Source organism: Oxyura jamaicensis, chromosome 5 (assembly GCF_011077185.1).
Source record: "Oxyura jamaicensis isolate SHBP4307 breed ruddy duck chromosome 5, BPBGC_Ojam_1.0, whole genome shotgun sequence".
NCBI classification, from domain to species: domain Eukaryota; kingdom Metazoa; phylum Chordata; class Aves; order Anseriformes; family Anatidae; genus Oxyura; species Oxyura jamaicensis.
The window spans coordinates 19,978,830-19,993,905 of NC_048897.1; the positions used below are offsets into that span (position 1 = coordinate 19,978,830).

The 15,076-nt window shown below is 46.9% G+C and overlaps 1 protein-coding gene across 5 annotated transcripts in view; it reads left to right on the forward strand.

Moving 5' to 3' along the window:
- The window catches only part of RGS6 (regulator of G protein signaling 6), a 270,640-nt gene extending 258,560 nt beyond the window's left edge, over positions 1-12,080 (forward strand). For all 5 annotated transcript variants that reach the window (XM_035329204.1, XM_035329203.1, XM_035329205.1 and 2 more), the window contains one exon: positions 1,037-12,080. In XM_035329204.1, the coding sequence (XP_035185095.1) occupies positions 1,037-1,087 (51 nt within the window). In that variant the 3' untranslated portion in view covers positions 1,088-12,080. The remainder of the gene's footprint in view (positions 1-1,036) is intronic.
- Positions 12,081-15,076: the final 2,996 nt, after the last annotated feature.

Genomic DNA, 15,076 nt, shown 5'->3' on the forward strand with positions numbered 1-15,076 from the left:
CCCTGTTTTTCACAGCAGAAAGCCGTCTGATCAGGCTGCGTGTGTTTGTGCAGCCAAGCAAATTGCTTGGTAAAGGGCACACATCTGAGCAGCAACTTCAGGCTTCTGCAGGGAGCTGCCACATCCTCCCGCTGTAGCCCTGAATGAGAAATCAAAGGGGCGGGAGCAGGAGGGATCTTTTTTTCTTGGAGTGCTAATGTCTTAAATAAGGATCATTTCAGATTACTTGCTAAATTTTACATTTCAAATTTTACTACATTTTGCACATGCTCCATTTCACTGCATAATGTTTGTCTTGCTCTTTGCATGGATCTTTCTTTCAGACAGCAATTAGCAAGACTCTCTGAAAGGAAATCTTGGCTGCATAGAGTAACATGCAGGAGGTTGTTTAAGATCTGCTAGATCTGTTGTTAAGATCTGCTAGGTATTGCACAACTCTCTGGTATACCCTGGATGTCTATTTCAACCAAGAATTTTAATTTTTTGAGAAAAACAGCATTTTTCAAGAGGAAAGCTGTGTAGCACCTGGTGCAGCACGCGGAAAGTCTTTACACTGCTGTAGCTGCCATTGCAGAGCCATCAGCATCCCCTGCACTCCCTTCCTCCTGCGTGCGAATGGAGGAGACCTGCTGAGGGGCCTCCTTGCAGGGGCTGCGTGGCCTCAGCCAGTGCAGGAATTGAGGCCCAGAGGTGACCTTCTCCCTGTGTGGCCCTTGGTCCTTCGCCCCAACCAGCCAGGGAAAAGCTCCTGCAGATGCCACCAGCGCACAGGCAAGGCTGCCAGGGCCATGCACCTGCCTGATGGCTTGGAGGAGAGTACAGGGAAGGCAGGGAGCGTGGATGTGGTAGACCAGCAGTGACTGAGGACAGCTAGCACATCACTAGCCGCAGTGCACCTTGCCAAATCAAAGGGCAAAAATGCAGTACCCAAAATGCCCTCACTTGCAGCCAGACCATTCCACAGCCCCCATCCTGTGGCGGCAGCTTCACTCACACTCCAAGCCTCTTCTGACTGTCTGTCTGTCCCTTCCTGCAGGGAAAGTCTCTGGCGAGCAAGCGCCTGACGGGCCTGATGCAGTCCTCCTGACAGCCGCCGACGGCCACCCCGCCAGAGCCGCAGCGTTTCGGGGAGAGCGGGGTGCTGCAGGGGAGAGCGCGAGCAGGAGCAGGGAGCAATTTGCAGGGGGAGAGCCCGCTCGTCACCATTTACATCGGCACTTTCTTACCTGTACAGCCTGGCAAGGACACTGAGCTCAGCACGGGTACTTGGGGGCCTTCCTGGTTCTGGGGGAGCACGTGCCGCTGCACACAGGAGGCAACAAGACAAGTGCACAGTGTCTTGTTATGTAAGGAAACAGACCCAACTGCAGCTTGGAGGAAGAAGAGCTGAGAGAGATCTGTGTTTTTCCTTCACCACTTCTCTCCCTGGCACAGACACAGCTGTAATAGATGCCACTGCAATCCCATTTGCTCCCTTTCTTGTGGCCATCTGGATCCAGTAAAATATGTGCTGGAAGCTCCTTCTCCTTTCCACGAAGTATCAAATGCATTTCTCCTGCAGATTCATTGACTTCAGCTTTGTTTTTTCTTTCCTATGTCTCTCCTCCTCTAAAATAACAAGAAAGAAAGGCACTACTCAAGTTTGTCACTTGCTGTCCTTCCAATGGCATGTAGCATGTCCAAAGATGATGGCCAGATCCTCAGCTGAAGGCAGGAGAGCATGAGTGGCTTTCACCACCTGAGGACCTGCCCTACTGAGTCAGACTGATTTTGGTGCAAAGCCTCTGACATCGGCGGGATTGCTCTGCATGTACATTTAGTGCAAGTGTGATCAGACTCTGCCTGATGCTCGGAGTCATGTTTTAGATGTATAATGCACTTATGCACAAACACACAAACACACACATGCGGTATTTAAAAGTGAGTTGTTTTATATTGTATTTGGTTTTCTATTTATTTAAGGTTTTGCATACTTATTCAATGATGGATGTTCAAGTTTTACTGCGAGTACGTAGAGTTGAACCACTTAGAGGAAAATCCAGCTCTAATCAGAGAGCCAAAAGCTGTTCATGCATATACAGGGAAACGTAACTCCGCTGTGGGCAGGTGTAATCGAGAGCGAAATTCAGTCCACAGCAAGGACAGAACTGATGGATATGGGCTTGGCAGAAGCAGCTTGTGACTGAGCAGGCACTGGGTGCCAGCTAACCCTCCTGAGCAGCAGCACCCCCAGCTGAGCTGCCACCCTCAGGTAACTGACCCAGCTGAGGAGCACCGCTGTAAGAGCAAACTCACACCGCTCGAGGAAATGAGCTCCCATCTGAGGTAGAGCCCATGAATACAACTGCAAGAGGTGACCCAATAGCTTGTGTCAAATCACTGGGATTATGGAGGTCGGGATAAGCACAGAACTGAAGTGACTTGTTTAATGCTAAAACCCACGTTATACTAGCTGCAGATATGGAAAATGGACTGCATTCATATACTGTCTATTGCCTATATACAAAATTTTCAAGACTCAGTTGACTTAGTGCCACAAAACCTCCTATATTTTACAAGCTGTTCAGATCTGAAGTGTACGTGAAAATAGGCACTTGGTCTTCTTCACTCATGCCAAGCCAAGCTGGCTTTTTGTGCAGGTGGTAGAAATTGCTATATGGCTACAAGTCTGCATTCCTATCTAGGCAAAATTATCTATCTCGCTAAGTAGACAGCTGGCTACCAACAATATACACTTCTGAGGCAAGTATTATCCTAACATTCAAGGCCTATGTATGCACAAAATCAGGCCAGCATAGTTTCTGTCAGTAAAAGGACTTTCCCTCTTTACCCATGAAATTTCTCATTTTGATACCTCAGTTATTTTTCCCGGACAGCTCCTGTTAACAATTTTACCTAAGGTCCATAGGAGTTTCCACACCTGCATGACTATAAAGTAGAGTACTGAGTATGATATTTGTTCTTTACACTCCCCTAATTCCCATAATCAGCTTGTTTTCTGAGGTCTTCAGGCCTAATTCATCGGCAAACAAGCGAGCTTCAGGACTGCAGAACCATTGTGGCTGTGGCTGTATGTTCAGGTGGTGTCCTGCCTCTGAAGGGCACATTTGGTTCCTTCCAAGTGGTCACTCAGCTGTCCTGGCAGGACCCGTTTGTTCTCTGTTGACCACCCAGCCACAGGTTCCCCTCTGGCAATAGCAGGGCTTTGTGCAACAGGCCCAGTTGTCCATCCAAGCACATTCACACATGCCCCCTTTTGTCATCCCGAAGAACAGCCAAAGGCTGGCTCTGCTCAGAGCCCGCAGATCATAGCGCTGTCAGTGCTAAGCCCCCCATTGCCACGCGTTGCTGGAGGTCTGTAGGCCATCAACTGCTCACACCCCAAGCAACTCTGGGCCAGGGCACTCCCCCAGTTCCTCTCATGGGAGGTCTTTCTTGTGAACCCCCAAACCGGTCTGCAGAGCAATCCCAAGCAGGAAGTACACGTAAAGCATGAACCTGGCACGTAGTGAGGAGCAGCGCTGGGGAGCAGAGGGTCACCTGCACACAGGCAGGGCTGAGGGCTGCCGGCCCCACTGTGCTGTGCAAGCTGCATACAGCAGCGGGACAGATGGGAGCGGGGTCCCGGCCTGTTCAGGGAGCAGCAGCACCAGGCTTTGACCCAGAGACGTGCTGCTGCCCTGCGAGCAAAGTACCCGGCTCCTTTCCCCTCTCTGCTCCTGCAGGACAGTCGTGTCAGCTGCCGCAGTGTTTTGCCCACAGGGAACAGGCTGTGTTTGAACAGTTGAGAGCATGGAGGGAGCTTCTAGGACACAGAGAGCATGCATATGGGCGTATATCAGGGGGCCTGGCTGCTGAACAGCTTGACATCTAAATGCACACTCGTGCAAGCTAATCTGCTCCGCAATGGCGAGCCGAGCAGACAGAGCTCACTATGCTCTGGAAACAGGAAAGCTCCCCTCCTTGTTTCCTGACCAAATTTCTCTAAAACAAACATCATGAGAGTAGACAAGGTCTCCTCCTGGGAGCGCATATGAACTGCTCTTCACCTGTCTTTTACTTCACATATGACGATACGAACATGTAATGACTTCCACATGAACTGCATCCTTGAATTATTGCTTTTTAATGACATTGCTTATTGCAAGTGATGCTTTTCTTGCACACTCGCTAGTACCCCACTGAGTGCTGCAAGCAGTAACCTGCTGCTTTATAAGCATCCCATGTCTTCCAACTACCTCATCACCCAGAAGATGAGTTAGGAAATCAGCTTTCCACCTCTATTTGTGTTCTAAATGGCATTGTTTCAAGGAAAGGCAGAACTGGAAAGCTTTTACAATCTTCACGCTGTGAAAGCTAGCCACCAGGTGTCCCATGCTTGCAGGGCTATGGCTGTGAAATATGGCTGTGCACTGCCATTTGGATAATGGAGTATCCAGAGCATTCATAGCTACTGTGGTGGATCAGCACTGGGACGAGCACAAGGAAGGTTCGACAAGTCAGTGCAGTGCAAGGCTAAGGCAAATGGATTAATATACTCTCAGTATAACTCAGTGCAAAGATCCCATAGAGTACTGTAATAAAATGGTAGCAGGGCAGCCATAAAAAGTCACAGTAAGCTGACATAATACCAGGATAAATGTAGCAATAAGGTAACACAGGCCACTGCAGTGAAGTAGCATTTTGATAATGCAGCAATAAGACAACAGGGCGCTGCAGTAAATTAGTTTGGGGAATAAGGCAGTAGTATCAGCATGTGTGGACAAACTGTGGTACATCTGTACCAGGTACTGCAGCAATAAAGATAACACGAGGTGTTCTAGTAATAAGTTACTACAGTAACAGCAACACGATGCACTGTACAGCTCTATCAGGATGCTTCCATGCTGCAGTCAAATCCTACAAGACATGGTAGAAAGACAATGAAGGCAAAATGTGCCCCATTTTGGACCACAAATAATGGGTCTGTTTTCTGCAGAGTAACCAAAATCCTGGAACGATCTTGGCAATACGGAGCCTATCAGTCCCTGCTTTCAAGGAAGCTGAGGCAAGAAAGTTCCCCCATCCAGTCTATTATTTTGGTCTGAAAATATGAAATCAACTAATTGTCTCTTTGGCCAAATTGTCAAAGACGGTGGCAAAGTTCTTCGGTTGGTCCTTACTCAGGTGACACCCCAGCAATTTCAGTGGGTCCTTTGCCTTGGGAAGGATTTGGCTCTGTCATCTTCTGGCATGGGTGGTGCTTTCAGCCTACAACTCTTTCTGTTTTGGGGTGGGGTAAGGGGAACCCAGGTACAGGACATCTGATTGTACTGGCCTGTTTCCTGAAATGCACAAATAAATTGAGCATCCTGGAAAAGTCAAAGCAATGAGGCCCAAATCTGTTCTGTCTGTCATGCACGCATACGCATGTGAATAATCCTGCTGGAATCAGCGTGAGTCCTGTATGCACCCGTGGGACCTGTTCTCAGTGTGTCTCCAGCTGGGTGACTGAGGCAGGTTTTATTTCTTATCGCCTTTCCTGCTTTTCCTTTTTTTTTTTCTTAAACATCATCTCTTTGTGAAATGTCATTAGAAAAAATCAGTCTGCTGTTAAGACAACATGTAGCACAGTGGGCAAAGAGCAGGTGTGTCCATGTGCTGTCTTTGTACCCTTCAGAAAAGAGTAAAGCCTGCTGGAAAAAAAGCAGCAACCACTGCTATACTCAATAATAATCAGGCATAAGGTTTGAGCCAAAGCATCTATGTCAAATAGTGAAGCCTGACTGGAGTGTGTGTGCTAGATAACGAGCTGGTCTCCTGGGGAGGGGATGTAAATAGGGCACCACTGCAAATTATGAATAGTGGGAGCAGCTCACAGCTGGCTCTGGCTCCTTCAGCCGGTCCCAACAGATATGGATTTTGTGGCATGTCTTTCCAACCCCTCACACAACAGCTTTGCTGTCCCTTGATATGGCTTCCTCTGTCTAGAGCTGATGGAGCTCAGTTCAGATTTTGAGCGGTGCTCTGATATGCCTTGGCTTGGCTTTTTCCTCCAACTCCTTGGCTTGCTGTTATTATGGTTTAATGATTAAGTAGGATTATTAAAGTAGAGCTCACAGTAGGGTAAGATAGGCTGGGTTATCATGATTTCATAGCTTAAGCTGTGAGCAATTTTGCAGCTTCTCAGCACTGTTTATAACCTGAGATGGAGAACAAGTGAGGCAGCTGCACAGCAGAACGGCGAGCTGTTGAACAATACACTATCTTCATGCCCATATGTACTTTGAACTTACTGGTGAGGAGAAATGCTTTGTAGTGAGAAAAGTAATCTCACAGCAGGAGAGAGTCAGACCTGATCAACTTTTTCATGTGATACAGATTTTGCTTTGCCAGCCCCTAACATCTGCAAAGCTCACCACTAAGAGCCAGCAACCTTCTAATCCTGCTGCTGAGCATTTGAAAACAAGCTTTTGAAAAGGCTGCCGTAGACAGCAATGCTATTACTCACAGCCTTTTAATGTGAATTTATAGCTATTGCCACAAGTGTCAGTGTGGCTGCCCTCTTGCATTTGCAGTAGGAAGCTGTGGATTCACCCTGCATGGAGGGAGGAAGTTGGTGGGCAGAATTTAGGGAGCAACTTGCAGGCTCGGGGCTCAAATGTGTTGCAGGCAAAGGAGTCTAATGCTGTTGGAGATGGTCGGAGGTGCCCAAGCCATCCACACAAGGCTGACAGTGATGTCATTGGATTTACCAGTGCATCCTGCCTGGAGGACCAGAGAGATATCCTGGAACACCTCGTGTGGCAGAAAACAACTCTCTGTGGGCAATTGTGTTGACCCCTGACTATTGCTGTCTATCAGAGACATGCCACTGAGCTTCCATCTCTTGTCTTTGGTGACTTAAACCATGCCGTCCTTTCCCTAAACAGTGGGAGGCAGAGACCGGGCCTGCTCTTTCCATGGCTGCACTAGGAAATCCTTGGCTGGGCTGGGATGTCAGGAGTGATCGGTCCCTTTTGGATCCTTGTCAAGATGTCTCACGTCCATCTGCATGCAGGTTGTTCCTGCGTGCCGCATAGCTTCACAGCCCCGTGCTGCTGGGGTCTGATTCTTGTCATACTCAGTGTCAGCCTGGTGCCACATGGGATAAAGCACACCAGATAAAAAAAATTCAAACGATGATTTACACGGCACATCATTTCTCCTAAAAGCATTTGGGATTCTGAAATGCCCGGCTGTGCCGTTCTGAGGTCATTTGGGGCCAAACACGTAGAAACAAGGCACTGCGAGACATTTCTCTACAAGGAAAGACCTCTGAAGGGCCCCTGACCCACGTGCTGTGTGCGACTGAAGGCATCTGGGCCTGGACACTGGGTTCAGGCCTCGGGGACTTGCCCAGCACAGCAGGCTCACTGGCACCAGGCCCCTGGGGGGTGTCCGACGGGGTGGTGGGGATGGAGCCTGCTGCAGGAGGAGCACCAGGGTGCAGGAAGGTGAGATCCCAGAGGCCGGACGGGCTCTGTGGGTCCCTGCTACAGGCAAAACAGCCCAGGCCAGGGAGGTGGGAAAACGCATCCCCTTGCATGACCTCCCAGCACAGTGGGGACGTGTCACTGCCACCGAGTATTTTTGGCCTTGCGCAGGCATGGCAGCCGCTCAGGATTTAGACTTTGGACACTTCTGGGCAGGGCAGGCAGCCAGCTGGCTGGTGCCGGGCCGCAGCTGCGCCCGTGGCGGGGAGCGAGCACGAGCCTGCGGTGCTGCCGCCACACTGCCCAGAGCACCGTCAGGCTGTTTAACCCTTCCCGAGGCACCTGTGGTGACTGCTTCAACTCCTGTGGTGCCCAGCTGCCTTTTTGCCTCGCCACTCATGTTTTCTCTGGCCCTCTCTTAGGCTGGTCTGTGCAGCTCCTAAAGGGGCTGCCAGATCGAGCTTTCCCCGCTGGAGCTGGCTGAGCTCTGTACCTGCTCTGCAATTAAAAAAAACAGGCGGAGGGTGATGAATACGTGGGCTTGGACCCACCCCTTCTTTGTCCCAGTCTCAAAGCCAAAGGGCGGCCCGACCTCTCAGCAGGACGGGCATGTCCTGAGCACGGGCACTGGGAGCACCTTGGCAAAGCCTGCTGGCTGTGTCCAGGACTGCCCTTCTGCCACCTCCGGGACATTTCTGCAGCTGCACGTTTGTCTGTACAGCCAGCAGCAAGCAATGGCTGATACCAGATGTTAGATCCTCCATGCTGGGACACAGACAGGTTTTGGGCATGCACTGGCTAATTTAAGCTAACTAGAGCTTTCTTCAGCCTAGAGAAAGCTTGCCTTAAGGCCCCTCAGCCAGCCCTGCTCGTACACAGGCACAGATAACACATGGAGGGAAAAAAAAAAAAAAAAAAAAAAAAAAAAAAAAAAAAAAAAAGCTCTTTGTTCAGCATGACAGATCATCTGCTGTGGGCCACCTGCAAACTGCAGGCCCCTTCCTGTGGCCAAACTCCTGAGCTTCTGCGGGGCTCTTCCCCTGAGCTACCCAGCCCCAAAGCTGGACACCGAGCCACTCTGCTGTGATGCTGAAGTTCCCCACTGCGCCTTGCCTCCCACCCTGCAACACATGGCCAACACCGTGCAGGGCTTAGCAGCCCTCTGCAGTCCTTTACTTGAGAGAGCAGCCCAGGGGGAGCTTCACCAAATTGAAAATGACATCGGTTATGTGGGCTTTCTCTCACCCTTGGTGTTATTTACCTGATGAATGCAGCAGTAATTTTGCATTGCTGTAGTAGTGGTGTGGGAGTGACCTTTTGATTCATCTGCCAGCAATTTGAGGTCTCTTATGGGTCACAGAAACGATGTGCCCTGGCTGCAGGTAAAGGGAGCCAGACCAACATCCTCCTGCTGGCTCCCTGCTGCCTGGCTTACCCTTCCCTCCCCGACTTTCTCTTCTAACCAAGCCATCGGTTCCCAGAAAACAGCCGTGTTACTATATTAAGTTGATTCTGCCCTTGGTGTTTCTTTGTTTCTGGGGAGTCTTAAGCAAATCAAGTGGCAGAGTATATGCAGAGCACCACAGGCTCCATGACAGATGACAGGACAGTCCAAAAGGGAAGAGAGGGCAAGGGAGAAAGCTCTGTGTTTGCATTCATCTCTGACATGATGGATTTCCCCTTCCTGGAAGCAGCCTTGCCATAAATAAAACCAGTAAAGGCTTTTGTGTAAGAACTCCCTTCACTACCAATAGTCATGGAGTCATAGATAATAAAGGACCTGGCAGCTAATCTTGCATTGCTCTGTGTAATCAGCAGGATTTTCTCTACTGAATATTCACCGAGGTTGCTTTATGTACCATGCCACTGAAATCTCCAGGGATGGGACCTCAAAAGATGCCCTCAAGAACACATTTTTCCATACTTGAAACATTCTTACTGCAAGGATAAAACTGAAACCTCTGATCTAAAACACAAAGAGCCATCTCTGAGTGAGTTTAAAAACAGTGAGAGCCATCTGTAGGCCACCAATAGCAAAGGTGTTCAGCACTGTAGATTTTTTCCCCAAGTAGTTCCCGTAATGTATTTTTTGCGCTGTCTTGAGCCTATTGTTCCTTGCACCACCATCCACTCCCATCCTGCATCATGGCACAGCACAGATATTTGTGGACTGTCAGTGTAGTCACTTGTGGACTCTTGTCTTTTCAGTCTTTTCCCCACCTCAGACTATAAATCTGAGTGAGGCTCTTTTCATATGCCAGTTTCTCAAAGATTGCTATCAGCTTTGCTGCCCTTCTCTTTGTTGAAAAGATCAGTCAAGAAAAACATAACAATGCGGGACAGAAGGGCTGTGCTAGTCCATACGGCACAGTTACCTCATCATTTCTGCAAGTGAGGTAGCACCCTAGCATTGTGCTTGTTCCCCATGGCAAACTGCACCCATGTGTCACACATGTTGTGGTGTAACACATTTTGCTAAATCTATGGATTGCCATCTTTGACCACTTTGCCTACCTCCATCCTACACTGCCATCTGCTCTGTGGCTTACCTCCCCCAGTCCACACTCCTCAGTACCTATGGAGGGCTGCCAGGAAAATGGTTCCTCCTTTTCTTGCCAAATTTGGAATTTCAGTTGCAAATTTACTCTAGCAAGAGTGCCAAGTGAAGGCAGAGTCAATGCCAAACCCATTCCAGCTTTCCTGTTGGGCACATGTTCAATGCTGTCGCAGGAGATGAAAAGGGGAGCAGAGTCCTGTCTGAAAGGGGCCGTGTCCAGCACTGCAAGACGAATTAGCAGTTGTGCCCGGACCAGGAAGAGCAGATTGTCAAAGACCTCCAAGCTGTAACATCTGTAGGCTCAGAAAAATAATTCTATGTGACATGCACGACACCCTCAATACACTGTACACTAGTCCTCATGGAAACTAATGTACCTGGCTGCAGTGAGTGAAGTTCTTTTTGAAATAGTCCCAAACAAATGTGCTAAAGCCACGTAAATTACTCCTGGAATTGTTTTTCCACAGAACTGGCTTGCATAATGTATTCAGGGCTTCCTTGTTTGCATGTGATACAGCCATCCTGCAGTCATGTTAGAGAAAGCTTTATACAACACCAGATTGCCATGCTTGGTCAACACATGCATATGCACAATCAGGTATTTCCAAAGTCACTTCTATGGTCAAGTGTCTTGTAAAATAAGGCAAATATATCAGGCATTTTTTCCTGTAGTACCCCCTACAGGTGCTCTTATCCAGGTGCTCCACTCAGTGCTATGCTAGCACAACTGCCAGGCATGAGACATTGCTGTCACCTGCTCCTGGTGACCCACCCCAGCTGAGCATTTGGGTGGGAAAGCGCTGGAAATGATTCACCTGACCTGTTCCTGTTGAAGACCCTGGGAGCACCTTGGCAGCAGGCTCTCCACTGGCAAGGTGTACTGCAGAGGGAGCAGAACAGCATCACCTCCTTACAGTACCATCATCCATACCAGGCTTTTTACTACCACAAAACTCTGAAGGCTTGGCAATGCAGGCAGAGCATGCGGTGGTGAGGTTACCACCACTGAAGGCAGCTTCCCCTGCCCCAGCCATGTCTGGAGGTCATGCACGGGGTGTCTCACCTCGCACCTGGACTGCTGTGGGGTTTTACAGAAGGTTTCAAAGCCTTGTGCAGGGCTGGCAGAGTGGCAAAGTCACTCTAAAAGGAAGCGTTTCTACCCCCACCCCCCCACGGCTAACCTGTGAATGTAGAAGTGAATTAATTGTGACTGGCCATTTTCAACATCACACGCCAAAAAAGTGTCAAGGGCTGTGATACCAGGCAGAAGTAGTGCCCAGTGTTAGAGATGGAAAATTAATTTCTATTAGCCCATAAGCCTGTTGCTCCTGGGCAAAGATATCTTTGACAAATTCCATCTCTTCTTGTGTTAACAAGTTGCCTGCAAGTAGATTGCAGTATCTCCAAGATTTATTCACTATTTGAGGATACTTGCCAAATATTTACTTGCCAGAGAGTTTATTCCTGGAGGAATTCTTGATCTGCAGCTCATTTGCAAAGCAGTTACTACTGGCATTGGATAGTTGAAATTCAAGGAGCTTTGTTTAGCTTTGCTTGGACATGCAGGTCACCTGGTATGGTGTCTGCCACCCAAAAACATGGATACAAGTGTTACAGGGGGGTATGTTCAGCTTTTCTCTAAGATTTGTTTTAATTTGACTGTTTCTATAAACATTTCTCTAACTCAAATTCTAACTAACTCAGAATATTCCTGGAAAGAAAAGAGGTGTGAACACAGCCAAAGCTAAATCATTGGGTTTTTGTTTGCTGAAAAAAACTGTGGTGTCATTCACCATGCCTTAGACACAGGGTAGGTGCTTGCAGTATTTATGGAGCTAAAACTTCCATGGCAGTTGCTGGAGTTTCCTTGTTTGGGCAAAACCAGCAGGCCTGTATTCTAGCTTTGCCGCCCAGGTGGTTTTTCATTCAGACAGATAATAATTGTATCTTAAGGCTACTAGAAATAAGCAATCTGTAATTAAAAAGCTGCTGTTTTTAATGTACGTAGGAAAAAAAAAAATGCTACTCACTTTAAAGGTGTACAATAAATCAACTGCATTTTCTTGCCACTGGCTAGTATTATTTCTTCAGTTTTTAGGAGGCAAAGAGCTGTGGTCCCTGAACTTCATGGGAAATGTCATTGATTATTTCTGAAAAAAGACAGTTCATTTGGTTAAAAAAAAAAAAAAAAAAAAAAAAAAAAGGCAGCCTTCCAGTGATTTCAGTCATTTCTTTTGTCTTATTCCTTCCATCCATCCATCCATCCATCCATCCATCCATCCATCCTCTACTTTTCAATTCAGGACAAGCACTCTGGGAGAAAAAGGATCTATTCTCAAGTGTCTTGATCAAAAGCCCTTTTCATTTTTCCTTAAGTTTCTTTGGAATTATTACCTCAGTGTTTATGTCTTAAAACCATGTGTGTGTCAGGCTGAGTCAGTCTGAAGCTATGTGCAAGTACCATTCATGTTTTAGCAGAGCATACAGAACGAAATGACTTTTGGTGTGCAGTAAATGTCTAGTCCCATTTGTTACACCATTCATTAAAGGGCTGTAAGATACAGTTTTAACGCAGGTTGTGCTGAAGCAGCAATCGAGGTCTTGATGTTGCAACGAAGTTAAGCTTCAAGTACGAGGCTGAGACTGAGGGCCCTTCCATGGCAGATCTGCAGGCTGACCTGCAGGACGTGGCAAAACTTTTGGTCAGTACAGACCCACAGTCCCACTCCATTTAGCTGTGCCACTCCTGCTTTTTAGTGTGCTTGTAATTAGGTAGAACCAAAATAGCAAATTCTCCTCTTAATACGAGCACAGGTGTCACCCAAACTTCACGTGACTAGTCCCTACCTGGAGATGCTGCTGCTCTCCATGGCTCCCAGCTCTCTGTCAGCTTCATTAGCGAGGCAGTAGCCAGACATCCTTGTCCTTGGGTTCACTGCTCACAAGCATCTAGAAGTATAGGAAAAATCTTTCCCTTTTGAGCTTCCCTCTTAGAAGTTGTATATATTATATTATTTAATATTTAATATTATTAAAACTTCCATATTTCAAGAGTTTCATTATTAAACATGGTACAGTCCTCCCTGTCTGTGTTTTACCAGTGTATGTAAAGAATCTCACTCCCTGCAGCCTGTTTTTACCTGGGCAGTGGCTGGTGGTTAGCGAGAGCTGATCCCAAGGATGCTGGCTGTGTCCCACACCGCCTGAACTACCAGTCAGCCAGCACGGACTGCCTCCTCCAAGCCCTGCCCTGCCACACTCTCTCCCCTGCAGAAGCACTGCAGACAAAATGCTGCTTAATACTTTTAAGGTTGTCTCCTTAGGCTAGGCAATGTTTTTGTTCCCAGAGCAGGACCACAGTGCTCTACATCTTCCTGACCGGAGCCTGAGGAACACAGATTTAGGGAGTTCCTTTCAATAAGCAACACAGGTTTCCAAAAAGGTGCAGAGATCAATTAAATCCTAAAGAAAAGTCCTGTCAGTGGCACTGCTTATGCAAACATAATTATAATAAATCTAATAATAATAATAATATTTTGTGGCAAATCTCACCACCTTTTCAGCCCCTCTCCAAATCACAAATCCAAGCTGGCAAACCATGTGAGAGGCTGTGCAGGGAAAAAAAAAAAAAAAAGAAAAAAAAAAGAAAAAAAAAAAGCCATTCAGGTGGTGGGCCAGATGGTGCCAATTTGGAGGGAGACATGCAAGTGCATAATGGAGCCTGGCGCACCCCGAGGCATGAAGGGCAGCCCACTGCCCCCATCACTGCCTGCCCAGCTTTCTGTCTCCTATGGAGGCATTTTCCTTACCAGCATCTTTGTGCAGCTGTAAGAGAGCTGGTAGGTGGAGGTCAGCTTTCACATTTCTGTCTCCTCACAGGAGTCAGACAGGGCATCAGCTTGATCCCAGATGCTGCATCCTTTTGTTCCCTCCTCTCTTGAAACACACTGCTTCTGAGTCCCACCCAAACTGTGCTGTTGGGTCCTCTTCTGAACGGACCAGCGAGGAGCAAAGCACAGAAGGCATCTTTGGAGATCACATCAGCATGGTTTGTAGCCTTCTCCTTCCAAACAGAAACCCAGTTAAGTGAGAAGTCAGCAAGGTACCAAAACATGAACCACCATTTCTGCAGAACCCCTTGTACTTCATTTTGGGGCAAATTTCCAGCAAAATCACCCAGGAAAACTGGAGGACCTTCTTCAGTGTACGTGCCCACCTCACCAGGTTTCTGCTTATCTACTCTTGCAAATGTACCACATGTATATCAGAGTGACAAAATACAGATGCTAACATTTCATTTTTGTAAGAAAAAAGGTAAGAATCTGCTCACTATTTTTTCTAGTTCTATGCATGCTAATAATTTGAACATTCTTGAGTAACTTTTCTATCGTGTAAAATAATAAATATGAACTCTTTCTATGCTCCATGTTTTTCCAGCACCAAGCCTTGCAGTCCTCAGCAGATTTCCTGTACCTTTTACTGCATCATCACAAATCTAGCAAATGCCAATGGGATGACTCCAGGGACACAGCAAAGACCTCATACTTTCACAGGGAATCTTTTAGGTGCTGTCATTGCTCCCAAGAATTACATAGCAAATTATATTTTTCACTTGAGGGTAGGAGTTTCATGGTTCAAATATTCTTTTGTTGTAAAATTCAATTAAAAAAAAAAAAAAAAAAAAAAAGCCTCATAATTCTGTGTTAAGTTAGTAAAAAAACTGGCTTTCATTTTGATCCAATAGTTGGACTTAAAAAGAAATTATTTCATTTTACTTTTTTAGTATATAATACAATTTTATATTAAATTAGCATAATTAAGAGAAAACCATTTAAAATATGACATCTTCCAATAGGGAAAAAAAATCCACTTCCACAGGAAAATGTCCAATTATCTTACTTGTTCACTGAAAATTGTATCTTTATTTATTTTATTGGCAAAGACCTGTACTGCTTTGCAACTTATAATCAGGCATTTCTATAAAAGCTGTTACTTCTTTGCATGTGTATAGATTATCTGTAGCAACAGTTTCTTGGAATGAGGGAAAAAAGCAGAAATATTACCC